The 23,405-nt window shown below is 40.0% G+C and overlaps 1 protein-coding gene across 7 annotated transcripts in view; it reads right to left on the bottom strand.

The window, feature by feature from the left end:
* The window catches only part of CYRIB (CYFIP related Rac1 interactor B), a 95,378-nt gene that overhangs the window by 11,592 nt on the left and 60,381 nt on the right, over positions 1-23,405 (bottom strand). For 3 of the 7 annotated variants that reach the window (XM_048048483.2, XM_048048498.2, XM_066990748.1), the window contains exons 3-5: positions 21,013-21,049; positions 7,316-7,398; positions 1,348-1,469 (exon numbers count right to left, since the gene is read on the bottom strand). In XM_048048483.2, the coding sequence (XP_047904440.1) occupies positions 1,348-1,469; positions 7,316-7,388 (195 nt within the window). In that variant the 5' untranslated portion in view covers positions 7,389-7,398; positions 21,013-21,049. Of the gene's footprint in view, positions 1-1,347; positions 1,470-7,315; positions 7,399-8,406; positions 8,490-21,012; positions 21,050-23,405 lie in introns of all 7 variants that reach the window. The other 4 variants (XM_048048507.2, XM_066990749.1, XM_066990750.1 and 1 more) reach the window with 3 other exon arrangements.

A 23,405-nucleotide genomic window follows, 5' to 3' on the forward strand; every position in this document is an offset into this window, starting at 1 on the left:
GAGTATGAAAACTTAAACATATCTAGTTAATTAAAATCAACAACTTCATTGGGGCATCTGCAAATTAAACAGTTTAGTGAACAAAGCCTCTTCGTAATGATATTATCTATCACCAGTTTTTGAAATTGTGAAAAAGAAAAACCACAACATATTCACTGTGAAATTGAAGCTAAGTATTATAGTAGGAACATTTAGGTACAATCAGCAACGTGAAGACATGGTGTATGCCAGAGCTTTAAAGCATAAATGCATAGACCTTATCTTTAAGGCTTTTGTCTTGGAAGCTTACTGTAAATTCAACCTCCCCACATTTTTAAGACAGAAACTAGCAGTTTGAAAATTACTAAGAAAACGAATAGAAGTGCTCATAACTCTCCTGTTCAATCTTTACAGTCTAGTCTGTGATTCCGAAAGTCAACTTTTCAGTCAACTCTGGGCTACACGTTTCAACACACTTCTCTCTGGTCCCTAAAAGCTTCCTCCGTGCCTTGTTTACCTCCTCTCAGGTAGATGTGTCTCTCTTCTTTCCACATGGGAGCTGCAGGCTTTGGTGCTGGGACATACATTCCTGCCAGATCCTACAGCCTCTCCTTGAACATGCTCCTTTCTTGAAGAACAAATAAACCAACTCCCCTTCTGAGGGTTGTGTGTGACACAATTACCCTTCCTAAACCTAACTTATGACTTCAACAGAGAGGGAATAAAAACCTCACGTTACTTATGAAAGCTGAATGGCTATGATTATCAAATTTATGTGGAATTAGCAGGCTTTTGTCTGCTAGGATTTCTTTGAGTATGAAATAGCAAGTACCTCCTCATTTTAGGAGCATTAGTTACGATCCTTCCTAAAGGTAAAGGAAAAGCAGCGATATCCTGTACAGGAACTTCCGAACACCTACTGTAGTAAATAAAAACCAATTAAAAGGCACTGAAAATGTCTCGTGTGCTAGGATTCCCACACAGACTTCTCCAATTAGCACACAAAAAGATGTCGACATTATTCAATATTGTCTTGTAGTCATACCATAATCTTTCCAAATCAGCTGCTAACTTGAGAAGAGCTTATGTGGTAAAAAAAAAAAAAAAAAAAAAAAAAAACCAGCAACAATGTCACAAAACATTTGAAGAAAATCTTTCACTATTACACGTGTGCATTAATATTACTGAAACAAGTGACATCCGCTCTGCTGTTAAAAAGGAACATTCCAGAGAGGGAATTCAAGACAGCAATTTTAAGAGACAACATGCTCTGCCAAGACAGCTCCTGCAAGCAAAGTTAAATCCGGTGGTACTGTTAGGATCAACAAACAATCACAGGCTGTGCACAATCGTAACGCTCTGGCTCACCTCTCGTATTTCATGGCCAGCTCCTCTATATGACTGCAAGTCTTCCAGTATTCCTTCTGCATCCTTTAACACTACATTCACCTGATTATAAATTTCCTTTTCAGATTCTGTAGGTTGGGCATCTAAACAGTAGAACATATTATATATATATATATTTAACAACATTATGGAATTCAAAAGGTAAACCATCACCTACGGGACAAATTCTTCACGTATCAACTCAAAGAATTTTTGTTCTCTGAAGAGCTATTACAATGTATGAGGAACTACAATAGGGTAACTGCATTTACTGTAGTAGTCTTTTACCCTAATTTAGCATCCCCAAAACCCACCTTGAATCTAATCTGACTAATTTACAATTAGGTTAGGAAAAGAAATCCTGGCAAGTTGCCTTCGTGACTGTCATACCAAGATAACCAATCCTCACCTTGGGCAAATTCTCACCTGCACTACAAACTCAGTGGAAGGGACTTAGTTAAGTACTCAAGAGATATGCACTGCACATATACTAACCTTAGCAGGAGGCATTCAGTTTCTACTGTTATCTGGAAACACTGCATCAGGTTATTTTCCTTCTCCCCTGTCTCCTCAGTTACTGGTTGGAAAGGAGCTGTATCTTTTAATTTTTAATATATTTCATTCATAAAGCATTCTCTATTGCACTAATTGCAAAATCAGACTTGAGAAAAAAAAAGTTGTAATGTAAACTTGTTCTCCTTTTTTTTCTTCAGTCCTTTTCATTTAAGGATACACGTTGTCTCCCTTTTTTTTCCCCCTGTAATTAACTAAAAATTTTCCAAAAGCATATTTGATCATTTCAGAAAGTTACACGTGTTTAAAGAAATGTCATCCAATAGGAAGTATGTTTTGAGAAAACCAAGGCTTTAACATTTTTACAAAATCTCTTGGTACAAATCTCTCAGACCTGGCTTACCTGACACAAGATCATTTTTTCTTTTAAATTTCTGATGGAAGTTATAAGGTTAGTTCCTCTTAGACTGATATAAAAAAAGTTAATTACTGTTAGTGCCACTCTTCACAAAAGAAATTCTCATCTGTTTAAATAGGAAAAATATGATATTAAATAAATAAATATTAGGGTACTTTAATCCAGGATTTCCAATGTTGGAAGTCAGGGTATTAACAATAAATCCCTTTTTTTTTTTTTAAACAGGGATAAACAAAAGCTATCTATGGACAATATATCCTCTTAATCTTGTGCTGTTTAAAGAGACTGGAAAATAACTTTTTTTTAATGGAAGTGTTTTTTCCATGATCCACATGCACAACTCCCACTAATGGTGATGGAAGTTAAGGACATTTAAATGAAAAAAATCACAATATTGCAGTGTTACACACTAGAAAAAGACGTTATAAAGCTGAGTTTGCGTTGGGAGAAAACAAAAGTTTCACATGCATTGCTTGTCTGGATTTTGCTGTAATTTGTGCATAATACTTATTTTTATGGTTCATTGCAGAGAGAAAGAGAGGCATTATTAGTGAGTATGCTTATATAGACTCTGCAACAATTTTACTGTGCTATTTTGATAACCACCAAGAATTATCATGGATGAAATAGAACAGGTCACTCCTTTAAAGAAATAAAATGTCTAAGAGCACCACAACGATTAGGCATCGAGTAAAAGTGGCCAATGCTTTTCAGATCATCACAAAGGTCACTTATAATTTTGAAAGCTGCTGAAGACTGCTGTAAGAAATGAAGACAAAAAAAAATGAGGGAAAAGAGCAGACAGGTAAGCATCAGTCGACTGGCAGCAGTTCATGCACAGACATGAAATGCTATAGTGAAAAACAGACTCAAACGTGAAGCTCTGTAGCGTTCCAGATTGTGCTGTTAAATAATGCAATCAAGACTTGCCACTTGGATTGTCTCACGCTGAGCACCCCTCCTGCCTATTTAATTTTTCATAGTACTTTTTCTTCACCCTCTCTTCTAAGGACCGTTTGTTTTCCAACACTGGGGTCGGGGGGTCCGCACAGCAGAAGGGCCCACGAGAACTCCTCCTCATTGCAAAACCCCCAGACAAGCAGAACAGATGTGGTACTGTGACCTTCCACGTTCAGAAACAATTTGTATCTGGAAGATGATTTTCATGTGGTCTTTACTGAAGGGCTGGCTACATATGTCAAGCCCTTCACCTTTGCAAGTCTGTCTGAACCAGCAAATTGCTGTATTTTAGTTCCCTAAAATGTTCCTGGAAAGCATAAGCCATTGTTTTAGGTTAACTTGTTGGGGTGTGGGGTTTTTTGTTGTTGTTTATTGTAACAAACTTCTAAATATACCCATTTTAAAGTCCAGTAGGCACTGGATTATTTCTTTTGGTATGTATTTTATTTTGGTGCACCTTCAACAGACAAACACAATAGCTTGTTTTGTCCCAGCTCCTATCCCATCTGCAATTCCTTCTTGCCTAGACATGCAATGAAGTGTTATGTTTTTATTTAGAAAATAGCTCAAATTTTAAAAAGTAAACCTAAAGGGATTGTGAAGTGAATGTAAAAGAATTTAGGATGGATTAAGATGCATTTAAGTGAGACAATGTAGAAAAACTTCAAGCTGCTGTGCAGGCTGGCTCAGAGCAATTGACTTCTTTGCTCCCTGGCGTGCTGCATTCTGAGAAGCCAAAGATGGGAAGAGGGAAAGGCGAAGAGGGAAAGGTTTCTCTTTCCAAGCACAGCTGGAAGCTCACATAAACGGAGGTAGCATTCCCAGATATCAGTATGTATGTGAGAACTTCAGCTATAGGACTTTCATTTGGACTTGAACTTGTTTCCCTCACCGCGTAGGGCACGGAGCAGGAAAGCAAACTGTACTTCTGGAATTCGTTTTGGCAACTGAGGAAGAGCAGCCAGCAATGACAGGTATCCAAACAGGAGGATGAGGAAGGCAATTTCAGGGATTCCCTCTTTCCTCTTAACATGACTAAGGTCCTGTTACAACTTTAGGACACGGCTTTGCTTTTCCCTTGCAACGCCGTCCACGAAAAGAACAAGAAGACGGGTCTGACAGTGCTGCCAATGGAGCCAGCCCCTGCTCATTCATGACAGCTTTCAGTTTTTAATCCAATAATAAAAAAATAAGTAAAGACTGAGGTCCTCCAAGCAAAATGGGAGTTCTTTAAATGATTTTTAGATCTAATCAGAACATTCCTGCACTAAATGCAATATACATTGAGGGTTCAGAAAGCTCACGTGATAACAAAGACAAAAGAGTAGACTTGAAACAACATACAGATGCCGTTATGTGAACGAAAAGCTATGAAAGTATGACGTTGCATGCTGGAAACACACACGTTTAGTGACTATTTAAAAAAAATATCTAGCTATCCTAAAGACTAGAGAAGGGACAGGAATTTGGGGTTAAAAATTTATACTGCACAGCAAACGCTATTTCAGCTGGTATTTTTCCCAGGGAAGAACAAGTTATCTAAAACTGGCTGGGACAAAAGCCACCAGCAGGGGGGAGAAAAATCCCAGACTGCTGAAGATGAAATGATTTATGCATCTCTATCATCATTACTCCAGAGAATGTTATCTTTGTGGCTTCTCTGAAGCCTAGCCAAGTTCTTTGGAGGTAATGCAGAACACTTTCACTGCTGGCTTGAGATCGCTATCTGCGAGCAAAAGTACTCTGCGTTTTAGCTACTATTCAAATCAGGAAATTTGGAAAGGATTTGCACTGTGACAGCGGTGACACCAACATAAAAGTTGAGCTCTAAGTTTCCAGTGTTGCAGGTCGCTGTTTTACATTTGTAATACTATCTTCACAAAGCTGTGCACTTTGCTCTGCTAACGTCCAAGCGGCACTGCAGACACATTAGGAGAATATTTGAGACAATTATTCGTTTCAAATAACTGAGGTGAATGATCAAAGAAAATATGAGCTTAACCTGTGTTAAGGCAGGGTAAAGCCCATTGTATCATTTAATGAAATATTTTTTGCATGTATTTTAAGTCACAGAAATCACCGGAATCTAGGACCCAGGTAAATATCTGAAAGTCTTAGAAACCAGCCTAAAGCATTTCCAAATTCAGCATCCATATCCCTACAAAGCTTTATGGACGTTTGATTTTTGTCTCTTTGGTACTGTGTCAAGAAACACTTAACTAGCCTGTTCATACCTGGATTGAAAAACAAAATACCTAAACCTGTGTATTATTGGGCCAGGTGTAACATAGCATTGGCAAATTTAGTTTTAATACAGAGCTTACTTGCTCATCCCCATAAAAACATAAACTTAAGTATCACGAGATTAAGTGCCAAGTCTTGAAGAAAGATCTTGACTGTGTCAGAGCCAAGTTTCTGTCAAGGCAAGCTATCTGAAACAGAGGAGAAAGAAGCGCAGATACACAGTATAGCAGCAGAAACACACACAGTGCAGAGTCCAAAATGAATAAAGAACAGTCTAACAACTCAGCCATAATACAAGTCATTTAATTTGACTGCGAATGTAAACATTTCATGTCAGCAACCTGCTTACTCTCATGCCAAATCTTGTTCATGCTCAAAACATGCACTTAAAAAAAAAATCTTGATGGCTTGAAAATGAACTTTTAAAATAAATTAGCAGCAATTATCATTGCAATTGATTTTTAGAATTATGCCCCTTGCATCCAGCTAATTTGAACTAATTTAGTCCTATTAAACGGTTAGTATTTGCAGATGATGCTGGAGCTCCCAAAATTCCCCTGCATCATTTCTCCCTACTTCACTAAGTTGTACCTACTCTGAGAATATGTAAGACTTGAACTGTTTTTAACCAACGCTTTTGTTTGCCAGTTCTTGAACACAACCCTGGATTATCTTCCTTTTATGGACAATCGGTATGGCTACCATCTTCCCGTAAACAAAATGTTCAGAAAAGACAAATGATAAAATCAACAGTACAGGACAAGGGTTTAGAAACGTTACAAGTTCAAACAGCATGAAAGCAAAAACATGTTTCTCCAAGCATTCCCTTTTCCGTTAGAACTAACGTAACCAATTGCCACTGTTTCACTGAACACAGCTGAAAAATAATTTAAAGGAAAAAAGGTAACGAGTCTCATATTATCCATATCACAACACTTTTTTTTGTTATGGTATGCCATTGTATTTTATTACATGGTCAAAATGCACTTGAAGATTAGTTTTCTTATTTTATGCTTGCTGATGCGCAGCTGGAGTAAAGCAATAGCATATCCCAAAGCAAAGTGATTCAACGTGCAGAGCAGCAGCCAACAACACTTACCTGCCATTCTTAGGCTACGGCATGGCATGCAACAAAAACTAAAAGCAGAAATATCAACAGTATGTGAACCTTCCAGAAGGCTTGGCATTGATCAAAAAAGCAACACGTCTCTTCTTTTCGAAAGCAATTTCATCTCTACACGTTGAGTGCCCCCATTAAGTAGGGATGAGGTTAACTGTCGAATCCCAACGCCCAATCACAGAAGGTTCACATACACACCTTTAACGTGGTGATGTGGAGAGCTATGAATAGCTGTTGTGAGCCAGTCAGCATATGCAGCCTTGTTCTGCATCTGCAGGCACGCTGGAAGTGCACAAAACAGAATTAGGTTTAATATTTCATCTTTCCTTTAAGATGCATGTATCTCCTTGCAATTTCAGTAGCTCTTCAAATAATTCCAATTCTTTTAAAATGTATTTTAAAAGTTTTGATTAAAAACAAACAGCATTTTTGTTTTTAAAATGGGAACCACGTCAGATTCCAGAAGTAAAAATGCAATTTGAAAGCCTTCCCCGAAACAAAGATTTTACATTTTACAAACTCAAGATATTTTAGAGCAGATCATCACTTACATCAAAAGCTCACTGAACAATTACTCATAGCTCAGGCATGCAAAGCTGTTAGAAAGATGGCAAAGTGAAAACATACATTTAGTACATGACAAACGCAGTCTACTGCAGGCAAAGAGTAATAGGTATATAAAATCATCTTCTCACTTTCAAAATCAAGGAAAAAATTTGGCCCCTGCTCAAGGTCTGTGCATGTCAAAACTTTAAGAAGGTTCCCCATGTTAAGGTACCTGCCAAGACAAGAATGAGAGAAAGAAAAAAAATATTCCTTTATAAGAAGGAACAGCCCAAATATAGTTGAATGAAGCGGTGGGGGAAGAAGACCAAAGGCATCCATCAGGCATGAACCCGTCCTTCAGGCTCCAGGTGGAGGAGACCCCACCTCAGGGACGTACAGCTGGTGGTCCCAGAGATGCAATGCAGCTTTCCTGTCACGAGTGATGTGCGTCACCACCATCTTCTGTCTCCCCTTGGAGAAAGGGGCACGACTCCAGCTGAAGGTCTGGTGACTAATTCTGTCCCGGTACACCCTAGCACCAGTTTCCTGAGCAGGAGTGCCACGGATTGAGGGCTAAGTACCGTATTGGCAAGCACTGACACGGTAGCCATGCTACAGATTTTTACCTGATGGGACAACAGAAGGGAAGAGCTTTCATTTTGGCAGCCCTTATAATTTTGTCAGAAAGCCATTATAGAAAGCTGAATCAGGATACATCATTTCAGTGTGCAGAAAATGCTATCGCAGGTATGCCCCAGATCTCTGACACGAGGTGCCTAGAACATTTGAGCAGCTCAGACGACTCCACTTTGGACTTTTGGATGTCAAAATACACATTAACTGCACCATGAATGAACAAACCAGAATCAGGAGTGATTTAGTACTTACTCATACGTAAGATAGGATTACAGAGAACAACTGCTCAGCACAGATTACCATGGCATACTGACAGAATTTTTCGTTTTATGATCACTTGATTTGCAGGCAGATGGACAGACATCACTGACCACAGAGACCCAGAATGACTAAGCACACGAAAAGAAAATTTACACAGCAGCATGATGGTGGCTTGGCTACTACTGGAAAAAAAACAAAACAAAAACACAAAAACAAACCACATGCAACCCTTTTTCAATTTGCAGGTTTGCAACTGAGTCCCCTAGCCTTCATTCCAGCAGGTATAAGCAACCCTATTGTTACCATTTTAAACACACCAGCTGTGAAGGGCTGAGAGACTTACTTTCAAAATCCAAGAAAAAATGTGCTGCATTGTGGTCTATGTCCCTGGTTAGCACCTTAATGAGATTACCCATGCCAGCAAACCTAAAAATAAAAATGGCAAAATAATTTAGTTCCAACAACCGTCTCCTGTGTTAATTACACGCCTGGGGGCAGCTGGAGCAGGGCTCCCATCCGGCTCTGCACGCTGCAGATTCATCACCTTGTGGTGGGAAGCAGCAAATGTGCACTGGACAGTGCACGTCTTCTCCCCTTCTTCTCCTTGATCATTGGAAAAAATGAAAAGTAATAGCTTTGGCGAAAATGAAGTTCTGAACTACTGGCTCTTTTTATCTGAGTTTAATAGAATTAAAGAATTGTTACCTATGATGACTGAGCAATTGCTTTGCATAGCTGCTACAACCCACAAAGCAATTATTGCTTAGGAAAAGAGCAGCCTCAAAAGGACTGGTGTTGTTACAAGCCTGATTTTGACTCACGCTCCATAACGCAAAACAAAATTCAGAAAAACCTCTCAGCAGCAATCTGTGGCCAACGAACAGCATCTCCCCCCATAAAATCAGGTAAAAGTGACAAGTCAAATACAAGTCAGTCTTTTCCAAGAACAGGAGATAATCAAGTTTCAATAGCTCTTCTTGCTATCACATCCCAGCTAAAAAGAAATGAAAAGTGGAAGAAAAATTAAAAGTTGTTAGATTAATCTGGGTCAGATAAATTCACAAGAAGTTTCAAACATTGCTTTAAGTTTCTGACATCAATACCTTCAGTAGGACTATGAAAATTCACAAAGAGGCATTTCACAAAGAGGCAGCCTTTTCAACGGCCTTCCAGTGTTTTAGAGACTGTATTACAGAGGCTAAAAACACTTCAAGAACTACGGCCCTGAAATATCAGGAGTTCAGTGGGGTACTGCTGCAAGACAAGCTAAAGATACTACCTAAACACAGATTTCAAGTCTTTTAAAAATAAGTTATCGGTCTAACATCGGTCTCAACCATCAGATCTAAAATCAAGTTTCAGATTAGTCTAACTCTGCTGATCTACCAGCGTCTGCTCGTTTGTCTTCTGCTTTAAGGTTGATGTACTTGGAGGGAAGCAACATGGCAGTAAGAATTGTAAGTTTATGAGGAATTAAGAAAACTGAAGCAGTGTGAACCCTACACAAACTGTTTGGCAAACCAAATCTTTGCATCCTGCATTGCCAGATTTCTTGAGTTCCAAAAGAAAATGCAACTGGTGTGTAAGAAGAAGCAAGCCAGCACTAAGTTATTTGTTTTTCAGGATCCACAAGATTCAACAATATCTCACACCATCAACAAAAGCCTGGGAACCCACAGTGAACTAATCCCAGGTTTTTGAAAGTTACTCAGGGCCAAATTGGTAACGTTAGTCTAACAACTTTTGCAGAACAACCAAACGGGTAAAAATACAGATTTTTAGAAAAGCATCTTTGATCATTGTGGATTCTGATCATAAGATCAAATCACTAGGTGTGTGCTTGCTTTTTTGCACGTTCAACTTCTCCCTTGAATCACCAGGAAACAGAAGTCCTGTTTCCTAAGCATGCGAACTTCGATCAGAAGTCCAAACAGATCTCCTAGCCCTTATGTATGGAAGATTTAGATGAGGATGTCCGGTTTCAACTCTCATTTTACAAAACAAATCCATCTAAAGAAGTGTTTCTTCAAAGAGAGAACTTTTCTACAGCTTTCTGTTCCATAGCTTACTGAGCAGCTGGCTACATGTGCCAACGCTGTGTAAACAAGCAACACCAGAAAGCAGGTAATTACTCTTTATCTCACAGGCATATTCGGTAACACAGGATTGAAAGAATCACTCAGCCCCCTCCCTCAACAAGGGCATTCACAATCTAGAAAATGCTGAAATAGAGACATTCTTAAACACTTCCAACGACAGCAACAAAAGGCAGAAGTAGAAGCTGCCTAATGACAACCAACTCTGCAGGTTCAGATTTAAGAGCCAAACCTCAATCACAAAACTGTGCCGTTAAGTATTGTAATTCCAACGTTGACAGAAAAGTAGCTAACACACAGAAGTGAATGGTGTTAAGAGATTAAAGAGAACTTTATGCCTAAAATTATCAGTTACTGCCATGCTTCAGCTCTTCAGCTGCACTATTCTCCTCCTCCACAAAAATATTTTCAATACCTCATTTGAATTCTCCTGTGTAGGTTTGATATCAAGTGCCCTCCTAACAGCCTACAGGGTCATGCACGTGGTGTAAATACAACGTTACTTCTGAAGGTCAGATTAGGGGCAAGCTTGTCGGGCTGAAATACTTCAAAGGTGGGGTTGCAGCAGAGCATGCAACAGATCAGAACAGGCAGAACAGATCATTTAATTGAATCCCCACCACTTCCTAAAATGGGAGGCAAATAGGGGGTTGGGGACTCAGATTTGCAATATGGACAGCTTCACTCTGACCTTTATCTCCCAGAAAAGTTAGAATCATAGCATATCTTGAGTTGGAAGGGACCCACAGGGATCATCGAGTCCAGCTCCTGATTCCACACAGGTCTACCCCCCAGAAATAAGTTAGTTTCTACTAACACACGGTTTCTTTTCTGGGAGTGAGATTAACCAATAGCAAAGCCCAACAAAAGGCTGGACACTACCCTGCAACACTGGGCACAACAGAGACTCAAGCAGAAGATCCAACTGACCTACTGACAGCAGGCTGGTGAACAACTTCTCTCAGAAAAGAAGAGAAGCTGAAGATGAGAATGAATTAGTTCAACCATGGCAGCAACAAGACAACAGGTGATGTAGGAATGCATTCAAACTTACACAAACACAAAGTTGCACATACACTTCTTAGTAAAAATTCTTCAACAGACTTCTTCCCTTGTGCACTGAGCATACTGAAACAATGTAGATATGCTTTAGCCGTATCACAGTTCCACTCAAAAGACACGATCACATTTGCTTTCTTCACAACCAAGTATTCGCCACATGTTCAGTTTGTATGGAGTGAGTGGAAATCTGGCAGAAGCTGGACAAAAGCAGTATTATTTCTGCAGTATTATTTCTGACACTTAACAAGGTGAGTTCTAAGTTACTCAAGACTCTCAAGTATTCCTAAACATCATTGGACTTGGTGTGCTTGAAGAACTGTAGAAATGACAACTCCTCTAAATTGTAATCTAAACTAAAAAGTTAGACCTCAAAAAACTGGAAAAACTTTAAAAGCTCAATTTAGACAAAAGTTGAGGTGATATAATTGATTTAATGCTTCTTGGGAGAACAATTTCTCTCCCCTTCTTGCATTCCTTGCTTCAAGGAATAAACGTGAGATTCAACAGATAGAAACTCACTCTTGCAGTGAGGCTAAGCATTAGTTACTCGAGTTCTGAAATAGCCTAAAAGAGAGACAGTGGCACACTGTCAGTGTGGAGCCCCCCAGATTCATGGAAAAAGCTGTGGATCAACATGCAGTGGCTCAGGTTAGATGACTCTTCACTTCTGTACATTATTTTGCTTCAAAAGGTATAGCTGAGCAGCAGAGCTGACCCGTTGCATGTACACAGGTGAAACCTATAGAGGCGAAATTAAAAAGTGACCATTCTGAGAGGCTGTGGTGTCAGCAGCCCACCTGGATCAATCCCAGAGTACAGCAATGCAGCTCTGAGATGCCTCAGGCTCCTGACAGATCCAGACTTAGTACAGTCTTGTTTTGTTCAGGATGGCTTATTTGCATTTCTCCTGGTACCAAAACACATGAAAGACGGTCCACTACTGGCTCTAAGTTTAGAGGTGATGACAATCTGCATGTTGGAAAAGTGAACAGTGTCAGAGACCAGCCGCTGCACTCATCTCCCAGGCCCTCTTCTGCTATCTGATGCCCTGTAAAAGCATCAACACGGAAGATTTTAGCAGCTCTATAAAGACTTATCTTGGCAAATTAATACCATGGTGGCACAAATGGATTTAGTCGGAATGTATTTACCAAGCATTCTTCCAATTTCCTTGAAAGTCCATGTCTTCAGCTCAAGTAAGTAGAACTACTGTTTTAGAAAGTCAGAAATGGTTCCAGTTACCCAGTCCTGACCTGGTACCTACCCAAGCAGATCTTCCAGTATGAACTGTCTTTCTTGAGCACGTTGCCACATCAGTCAGCTCTGATTCAAGAAAGATTTAAGCCTATATAAAGATCAAAGCCAACGCAAGCACTACTACCGACTGCATTTCCTACCCTGCAGTTTGGCTTGGTCCCAGAGCTTACTCAGAACTGGAGGTGACTTTTGCGGGTGGTGCCCCCTTCTAACCCGCGATCATTCAGGTGCAACTGGAACAAAAGCCACACTGGGGTTATGCTCATCAAGAGGGATTTTACACCTTGTGATCACAAAATCAAAATATTTGCAAGCCCAGTCCTAAGTACAGTTTAGCTCACTACCTATTTGCTCTTCCACAGCTTCAGATCAAGCTCCAACACATTTTATTTAGTATTCTCATTCAGAATAAAGCATGCTTTAAAACCAAACTTTCCTCTGAGGGGTCTTAATTAAGATTTTATAGCACAGTGTCCAAAGGTAACTCATTAGGAAAACAGAGTAAGATTCAGTAAATACACATTTTACACTACTGAAGTTTTCTGTTGCCACAAATCCATCATCATAAAATCAGAGTGGGGGAAAAAAAAAAGCACACTGCTAGTCTGTGTCCAAAAGCCTCCCGTCCCTGTGAAGCTGCCCAGAATCCCTCCTGGCACGCTCTGAGCGCCAGCACAGTGCTCGAGCCACGTGGAGCAGGTTGTGGGAAATCGAAGCCCTAGCCAGGAACATGCTTTAAACTTGACCTACTTGCACAGAATAAGACATACGGAATGCCACATCTCATTACAGTGATTTGGCCCATTACAGCCTTATGGGGTTGTATGATGTTGAGGGTAGTGTCACGATCAGACAAGCGGAAAGCGAAGGCATATTTTCAAAACAAGTCTTGCACGCATGCCCTTCATGCTGAAAACATCCCTGACACATTTCAGTACTTTTTTCTAAGCTACGCCCAGGGGAAGTTTAATAGAAACACATGATGCAACTAAATTCAGGCGAGCACCGAAGACATTTCCCCCTCTCTCACCTGGAAGAAAAACCGTACGTTAACAAGGATTGTTTTCAACTGGTGAGCAGCTGAAAACTTACTCTCTGTTAAAGGCAAAACACCAGAAGGATGTTCACATGACAGTTTGAATTTTGCTTTGTTCTGCTCGAAGAATAGCATGCTTCCAAACTAATACCAAGTTAAATAAGCAGATGTAAAAACCCACGTCTGTCACTACCAAAGAATGCCTGCTTCAAGAAAATGCCAGTTGACCTTTTGGAAAACCATACGCTATTCCCTGACTCCTTTTAACAAAGCTTAAGACTGAACAGGAACACCCAGAGCACGAAATCTGTGCTCAATTAAAGGCCTGTATCCACGCTCCAGACTTTGGAGGAGCGTATGCAAGCACACACACAGAGCACACGTTTTCTTCTGGGGATTGAGTTTAAAATTTTCAGCTGGTCAGGGGTGTGCGGCACAAACCTCTCATCCAGGGAGATTTTGGTAAAATTTTAAGTGACAAAACACAGAGTAAAAAGCATATCATTATAGTATGACACAAAGTGCTTCAAGTTATAATCTGAGCGTTACCACTAACAAAAGCCTAGCTGAACGTCTCCCTGTATTGTTCCTCCAGAACGATAATCCCATCAGCCCGGCAATTGTTTCAAGGCTTACTGAACATTCCCTGCCTCCAGTATCTGGCCGCGAACAGAAAAAAAGCCAGGGAACAAGTGGCTGCCCACATTAGCGGAATCAAAGGGAGCCCTCAGCAACACATGAGCTCACGAAGCGGACAGCCCATCGGGCTGAGTGTCGCTTTCTACCCCAATGAAGCAGTTCAGCTCTGCAGTCTGTGAGAATACAGCCGCCCTCAACCTTAAAAAGCCAGCCGGGGCTTGTGAACTACACTGCAGGAACCACCATTTTAAGAAGTCTTAATATTTTCCTTGGATCCAAACGCGTTTTTCTTAGCCTAATGCACATTTTTTTCTCTCCTGAGAAGTGCCCGAGAAGCACAGATACCCTCTGACACTCTAATCGCCACTGCTGTTATTAATCCTGGTGCTTAAAGTAATTAAACATCTGACATTAAACGAAGTCCTGAAGTAATAAAACACACTGCCCAGACAAGAAATAATTATTGAATATTCATTATCACTCTTAATCTGGAAAAAAGATCAGAAAGTGAGAACTATTAACTTCAGATTTCGGAAGGAGAAGCTGGTGCTATGAGCCTTAAACAGGTTAGATTTTGGATGAGCTGCTCTCATATTCAAGACCCACCACAGCTGTAATAATGTTATTAATGCTGAAGGTGTCAGTCCAGCTGCTGTAATCTGAATCTAACTGCTGGATCAAATGCATATAGGAAGTGCCACTCCAGTCACCAATTCCACGTAAAACACGCTATTTCATTCACCACTAAACAATGTGTTCTAGCGAGGACAGGATTTCATCATTTTACACACACTTTCACAGCATACTTCAGTCTAAACCTATGCAAAGATCCACACACTGCTTTCCACTACTGACATCTAGTGGTTATTCTTCCACACACCACTGGTTACAAATCAACCATGATTTTATTCTCATGAACAATTAAAAAAGGGGAAAAAGCGCCACTGAATTCCAGGGGCTTCAATCATCCCTATCTTACACAAATAATGCAACAAAGAAGTATACTACAAGAAAATGTTTTCTCTATAGAAAAGGAAGTATTCAGGCTAACAATAAAAGTACTGCTTACAGGCTATTTAAAGCTGCCTCTGATATCAGTTCTTTTATCTAAACTGACTTTGACACAATAAACTACCTTTGCTGAAACTGAAGTTACTTTTTTTTAAGATCACACATCATTAATAGTGTCTCCTTTCTGAACAACAGTGAGTTCAAAACCTGCCCTATCAGGAAAACAGAGCCCTGCCAGGGAAAACAGCCTAGTGAAAAAGCTTCACATTCCTTGAAACCAAAATTGTAAAATGCAGGCAGCTCAATGTTTATTCAGACCATTTTTCCATTTAGAGGAAACCTAGGGAAAGGCACTGAAGACTCCACAGTTCCTCTAGAAGGAACTCTAGCAGTCTTAAAGCCTTGTTAATTTGGGAATATTTTAGTGGCACAGCTGACAGCATACAACTTAGTTTATTACAGCTCATAGCTTAAGGAGTGCCAGACAAATTCGCAAGAAGACCTAATTTGTCTGGAAGGATTATTCTTATTTTTAAACCAGAATTTGTACTGAAAAAGGGAGAGCTGAAGCTCTGAAAAATCCACTCTGATTTACCCTTGAGTAACTGCAACTATGCCAAGAGCAAGCTTGTAAGTAAAATAAATAAATAAATAAATAACTCTTAGGAGACAAAAGGCTTTCTCTAGGCATATTTATACCCAAATGATGTAGTTTACACTTTGCTTTCTCCTTGGAAGTTTAAAATCTCAAGAAGTCTTCTGCAGTGCTGTAACTCCTCCGACAGAGGTCACTGCCTTACAATTTCATCTTCCAGATAAAGGGAAGCGTGTAACAAATGTGTTCACACTACTTCGTACTATCTTAGCATCTTACATGACTGAGAGCCAGCAATTTCCTTCCAGCCCAAATACAGTATTTAACCAACTGAAATTATCAGGGAAACATTGGCTGATCTTAAAGTCCGTCTTTTTTCCTCCATACTGATAAAAAACGAATGTTCTCAACTTTCTTTGAATAAAGAAAATATTGAAGGTACATAAAGATGAAAAAATGCATTCAACAAGAGATGGAGATTTAAACTTTTTAAAAAATATTTTTACAAAGAAGCTTTTCTTACTCTACAGAAGATGGTATGCCTATTAAAACAGTGCTCTACTACTCTACAGTAATAAGTTTTGTATTTCAAGGCTATTGTTTAAGAGCTATCAAGCTCTCTTCTCAAAAATAAACACACCACCAAAATAATTTGTGTGCCAAGCCCTCCTCCTGTCAGCTTTTCATCCAAGAGTAAAAAAACTAAGTTCTCCTTTTATTTTCTGGACAGCAGTTCGATACGTTCAATCCCTATCTTCGCTATGGGGCCTAATACAACTGATCTGCCACCTTGAATTGGTATTTCACTTATGAAAAATCACTCCTCTGCAGTCCTGGGTTTATGTGGAAACGTGTTTTCCTTCAGAATAGCTCCATTTCCATCTATATGAATCAGGCTGCCATACACTTCAGTAAGCAAGCCGAATGAAGTTTCCTCTGATGCTCTGACAAACAGCCTGCCCGCTACTGCCATCTAATGTACTCATACAAGGAGTACAGTCATCTGCACTGATCTGCAATGTTTAAATGAAATGTTTCATTTTAGTTTGGCTCTGAACTGCAATACTGCAGCCCTTTCAGTGCCTCGCCTTGCAACTCCTATCCTAACAACGTTATATTACCTATTCAAAAAGCTGATGGATATATGTAGTCATTTACATATTTTATCTCAAAAGATTTTCTCAGCATGCACAAATGCAAATCTCATGTGTATGAAGCTGACGCTGACTGTCCATTTGAGAATGTCAGTGACACACTGGCTCTGAACAGCCAAGGAGGAATATAAGTCCTATGGCCTTCCAAATCACATAGCAGGGAAGGCAGATCTGTGTATCTCAGGAAACCTTTCCGATTATTCTGTAGAGCCTTCCTTTTCCAAGATACCCATCAGACAGAGCATGCTTGCAGGCAGCTAATGAAACCCATCAGGTTCCTGATGGTACAACAGAAGATGACCAGCAGACTGATACCCCATCCATCTGTTTTCAGAACAGTAACAAAGTCAGACAGGCATTAGGCTGGGAAAAAAAATGGTCTCTACATGGTTGTTTGCTTCTTCAAAATTTCGTAAGAGATTTCTTGCAAGATCAAGTTTCTGCTGCAGTCTGTTATTTCCAGTTAGTTCTTCAGATTGTCTCACGAGGCAATCTGAATCTCTAACTACTTAGAGTCTCAATACTTTTTTTTCCTCGTTAGAAAGTCAGTGTGAATAATCTAGACCAATGTGATCTAATTGCGCTGAATATCTTTTGTTACACTTTCCAATCCCCCCCCGATGTATACCCCAAATTTTCTTTTCAAATTGAGCTAAAGGTGTCCCATAAACATAAGATTGATTTTTTTTTCCCATCCACCTATTGGAAATACAGGGGAATGTTTGCTATTCTCCAGAGACGTTACACAACCTGCAATCCTGTGAGATCAGCAGCAAGTATGCGGAGTGTTATGTGGAGCTCTGATTTCCTGCACCGGTCCCTCAGTGAATTCTGCAAAGCCGTACCACCTTGCACCACAAGATGTTTGCTCTGATTTACAGGTCTAACTGAAAGGGACCTAAAGTCTCAAAAATCATTAGGTACTTTAGAGGAGACCCTCCTTGGTTTAGCCATGATAATGCAAAAAGAATAACTTTTTAAGAGGTGACGATATATTACAAAGATCTGTTCCAGAGGTATTACTGAAAGGAGAGCTATCAAAGTGCAATTAGCTATGCCAATCAGATAGTGGTAATCCAGCTGACATAAACTAGTTGGATTGCCAAAGCCCTTTGTTAAATTTACTCAAAAGAGAGCTTTTAAAGGAAAAAAATAAAAGCCATAGGATAAGAAGGAAGATCCCTGAACAGTTAAGAAGGAACAGATAAAAATAGTAAGTGATCAATTCTCACTATGGAGGGAAGTCACCAGTGGAGTTGCTCGCAGGAATGCTGTTCAATACATGGGCAGATGACCTGGGAAGGTCCAGAGCAGCAAAGAGAAAGTTCGCTACTCATGCTGATATTCAGGATAGTGAGGAAAAAAGCAGGCAGACAAAAGAACCTCACAAATCTAATGTGACTTGACAATGAAATCCAGTTGTGGAAGCATAAAGTGATGAACCAAAATAAAAACAACCCTAACTTTATACTGAAGATTCTCAGCTCCAAGCTAACTATTACAATTCTGGAACAAGACCTTTGAGTCACGTTCAGTTTAGCTAAGGTTTGCATTTAATTATGCTCACAAGCAGCTAAAAAAGACTTAATCTAAGTGTTCAGAGTTAAGAAAGGAATGAGGAACACCATTACACCTCAGTATTGAATCCGCAATTTATACAAGGAAATTCTGGTCCCTTAATCTCAAAAAAGATATGGAAGAACAGGAAAAAGTTAATGAAGGACTACATAAATGATCAAAGCTCTGTCACAACTCCCATAAAAGAAACAGTTTAGCTATTTTGAACTCCTCATCTGAAAGATTTTCTGAAGTGGGGAAAATATAACAAAGAACTACAAAGTCATAAGTGATATGGGGAACACATAAATAAAGAAGCAAAACACAGACTCTTAACATGCACCAGTTGCACCAAACAAAATTAGAAGGAACCAGGCTGAAGAATAAATAAGGAGCTGATGGGTCTTTAAGCAGGTCAGTGCAACTCACTGAGAAAGGATGCTAGAAGTCTGCAGCTGTGCTAGGGGAAAACCAGCGCATATGTGGAACTTAAAGCCATTAAAGCACACTGAACACATTTAACAACTACATTTGACTCAAGAATAGTTGGCCTGGAAACATTTACATCCTAGAACCATCATCAGTATATTCCCTCCTGGTTCTTGCTCATGCCTAGGCATCTACTTATGTTAAAGGTAGAAGTGTTATTGCATTTTAAGCTTTTTCAACTTTTAACCTTATTCAGAAAGTGCCATCTAATTAAGTTTGCCTCATTCTTTGAGGCTTTACAGTTTTCAACAGTCTCTAGAACTTTACCATTGTTATCTTACTGATGTTTTCCCATTCAAAATGTTGCTTGGGTACGGCTTCTACCAGTCCCTTCAAGCCCTTTACACTGGTGATCCCCTTCTGGTTTGAGATGCTGTCAAACTTTCAGCAGCTGCTTTGTTTCAGCACAGCTGGAGAAGGTGAAAACATTAGCAGTCAAAGATGCCTGAACTGAAGGGCTGCTGAAGTGGCCAACATAATTTCTGTTTATAACCAACTTCCCTTCAACACCAGAAATGTTGATTCAGTTTCTTCAAAGAAAACAGAAGTTTCTTGCCATGTGCTGTAGCTGTTCTCTGGACAGCCTTTCCTCCTGCAGGCAGCAGCATCCCCAGCAATACCCTGAGCTTTGCTAGCTGTGCAGGATGAGTCACCTTCCTGAGCAGAAGCAGCACTGTCCTGGTAGAGGAATAAGTGAGGAGTGGGAAAGGATTAGCAAAACCAAGTGCATGTATCCAGAGGGAAATAAAACTGTAATTCCTGGAGACCTTGGCTAGACAGAGCCATGGTCTGCTTCAGTTACTCTTACACTGTATCCTTTACAGATGCACAGCCTGCTGTAAGGGTTTGCACTGGTTCAAACTGCAGCTTTGCTAAAACACTTACCCGTGACTTTGGATTTAAAGGCTACTACCAAATGAAAATACTACTACTGCTAGCAATGGATGTTCTCCTATCCATTTGTTGCAGATTGAGAAAAATATTGCTGTTTGCTTGCCCAGTTCTTAGACTCACTCCTAAACAGAGGCAAGGTAGATTAGATGGACTGTTTGTCTGATCTGGAATCACCGTAAGCTCTACAAAAATTAACAAAAACAATACAAATCTCAACAAAACCAGTGGTTTTGTTGTTGTTGTTTTGTTTGTTTTTGCAAAACAATTCTTTCAATATATTTAACAAATACTAAAATCAGGGAAAATTATTCCTGTGACATTTATGTCTTATATCCTTTATTTCTGAATGGGATATCAAAAGAGTTTTGGACATGGCACTCAAATGTTTTCCCACTATTGTCAATAAAACTGATGAAAAATTAATTTATCTCCCCAGAATTTGAATAACTTTTTGATGATTCATCGAAGAAAAATAAATCCCATCTCACATTTGGTAGTTACCTTACCAATGTGACACAAAAGACAGCTATGCTGACACAGCACAATAAACATATACTATAACACACACCGTGAAGTAGCTTAAATAAGTAGCAGGTTATAAAACTAGAAGGGAAAGCCTTCAAGTGAGCATATACTACCTCTTCAGACTTACAAACTTTCTCAGAGTACTTGCTTCTGGCTTAAGGCAGGTGGCTCAGAAAAGATTTGAAGTTACGCAGTAACATTTGTAAAGAGACAAAATAAATGCCGAGAAAGGAAAACCATTCAAATTTTTCCAAGAATTTTAAACATGATCTTCCAGGATAAGTTTTAAATGTGGCCAAACTACTGCGTTCTACACACTAAAAATACACATTGCTACAGTGAGTCTTTGAAATCATTACTAGGCTGTGTGGCGATGTACCGGGCGAACAAAAATTCAAATGCTTGCAACCCATTTAGTATCTTTAACCACAGGGACACAGGCATTAGGCTACAGATCAAGGACTTCCCAGAGAACACGAGGGCTTGCAGAAGTTGTGGAAGCAACTTGGGGAAAAGAAGTTCTTGAAGAGAAAATTGCTAATATTCAGTACAGTCCATTTTACCCGTCCATATTATATTTTTCATTCCTTACGAGTCAGGAGAGTTTTCAAGCAGGTTAAGTTTCGGTTCTTACCTACAGCCAGTGCTGCACTCTGTTCTTGGCCTCCACTCTGTTTCAAAAGAAAAAAACAGATTATGAAAATACATTCTTTAGCACCAAAAAACTTCAATGTAATGCTATGCAGCCTTGCAAAAGCTAACACATCTGTTCCAGACATGGTACTATTCAGAATCTACTTCATAAATGTAGTTCTGGATCCATATGCCACCGACTTTTAAAAAATACATGAAAAAACTAGAATGCAGAATTGTTCTATCTGTAGGCATATAAATAAATAGGGAACAATTATCTGGCAACAAACTTGTTTCTAGGGAAAAGGGCTGCTGGTGTTAGATAATCTGAAAAAGCACATATGCCATAATAAATTTAATTACTAGAGGGTCAAAGCTGTAATAAAATATCAGTGGCAAAATTAGATTTAGTTTATATTCCCCTAAATTCCACCTACTCTCAGATATTTTATGTACGTCTTTTTCCTCCTCCTGACCATAGACTGCTCAATTCACACTTTGAGGCAAAGCAACAAAAACCAAAACACTAACTGGAAAATGTTGGTCCCCTACAGGTCGGGGCTGAACACAACTCAAGTTGTGAACAGAAACCAAAACCAGTCAGATGCAAAGACACTACTTCAAAAAGCTCGTTTCCTGAAATAACAGAAAATTGAAATAATAAAAAAAAAAATCAAACGGGAAACAACATTTAAGAAAGAACACAGAAGTTTCTACCTAAAAACACATTTCTGGGTAGTCAAGAAACACTGGTTAAGACCATTTTGACTGGAAATCCAACTAAATTTAGATTGACTAACTAAACAGACCTATTAAGAATTAGAATAGTCCAAATTCATTAGAATGGCCAAAGTATATGAGTAAACGTGAAAGTAACAGGGAGAAAAAGCACGATAGCAGCAAAGGTTGGAAAAAATTTAAAATCCCTAACAGTATTAGTTTATTGCTACAAATACGTGACTAAATTTCCAACTGATACAATTACTAGAAAAATGAAGAATTGCTCAGCTCTTCACATCTTTCCATATAGAATATTGCATTTGTAAGCACTTAACTCTTTTGAGAAGAGTGTGCTGATGCTCAGATAGCTTGTCCTCAAGGCTTCAGACAAATGAGTGAAAGTTGATCATTAACAATGAAGAGAGGAGGACAGAAGTTTAGAGCCCTTCAGCAAAAGGGAAGCAACCAGGAAAGCTCAGAATCACTGGCCTGTTACACCAGCTCCAAACAACAGGCAGAAAGACAGGAATCCACTAACTGGATTCCCATCTTTATCACAGAATCACCTAGGTTGGAGCAGACCTTCAAGATCACAAAGTCCAGCTGTCACTCTGACCCAAAGAGTCCCATCACTAAACCACGTCCCTTAGTGCCCCATCCACACATCTCTTAAATATCTCCAGGGATGGGGACTCCACCACTCCCCTGGGCAGCCCGCTTCAATGCCTGACCACCCTCTCCATGAAGAAATTCCTCCTGATGTCCAACCTGAACCTCCCCTGGTACAACTTGAGGCCATTCCCTCTGGTCCTATCACTGGTTACCTGTGAGAAGAGGCCGACCCCCAGCCCCCCACACCTTCCTTTCAGGTGGCTGCAGAGAGCACTAAGGTCTCCCCTGAGCCTCCTCTTCTCCAGACCAAACACCCCCAGTTCCCTCAGCCGCTCCTCACAGGACTTGTGCTCCAGGCCCTTCACCACACACTTCTCCACACACACTAGAGCAACTCAAAGTCCCCCAAACCGAACACAATATTCAAGGTGCAGTCTCAGCAGTGCTGCATACAAGGGGACAATCCCTTTCCCGGTCCTGCTGGCCACACTATTTCTGACGCAGGCCAGGATGCCATTGGCCTTCTTGGCCACCTGGGCACGCTGCTGGCTCCTGGTCAGCTGGCCATCAACCAGCACCCCCAGGTCCCAACTTAGTACCGATGAGCATGCTTTCATGCAAAACAGACTGAGCATATTTGATGTTATCAACTTGGTTTATGCCGGCAAGCTGATAGGTATGAAGTCACACGGCAAAACGCAAGCACCACGGGGTATTGTAACTGTTGGTATTAACACTGCGCTACGTAATAAAGCACAGTGTAAACGGGTAAGGAATTGACTTACAGATCTCTAGCAGTCAGTGGGCAATAATCACCGAACATCCATTAAAAATGGCCAGATGTGAAATTAATGGTGCGATGGACTCTTTCCAAGACTAACTTTTGCGCTTTGGATGCACCTCAGTTCAGACACAAGTGAGTATCTGAATAAAGATGAGCCAGTTGTCAGGTTCAGGGTGCGTTACCACATCTCTCTCTGCAGAGAGGATCTGCAATATATCCAGTCTCCCTTCTGAATCTGATTCTCAAGGTCTGGATCTGAAGATTGATATAGGCAGAAT

The sequence above is a fragment of the Anser cygnoides genome, chromosome 2, assembly GCF_040182565.1.
Source record: "Anser cygnoides isolate HZ-2024a breed goose chromosome 2, Taihu_goose_T2T_genome, whole genome shotgun sequence".
Taxonomy (NCBI): Eukaryota; Metazoa; Chordata; class Aves; order Anseriformes; family Anatidae; genus Anser; species Anser cygnoides.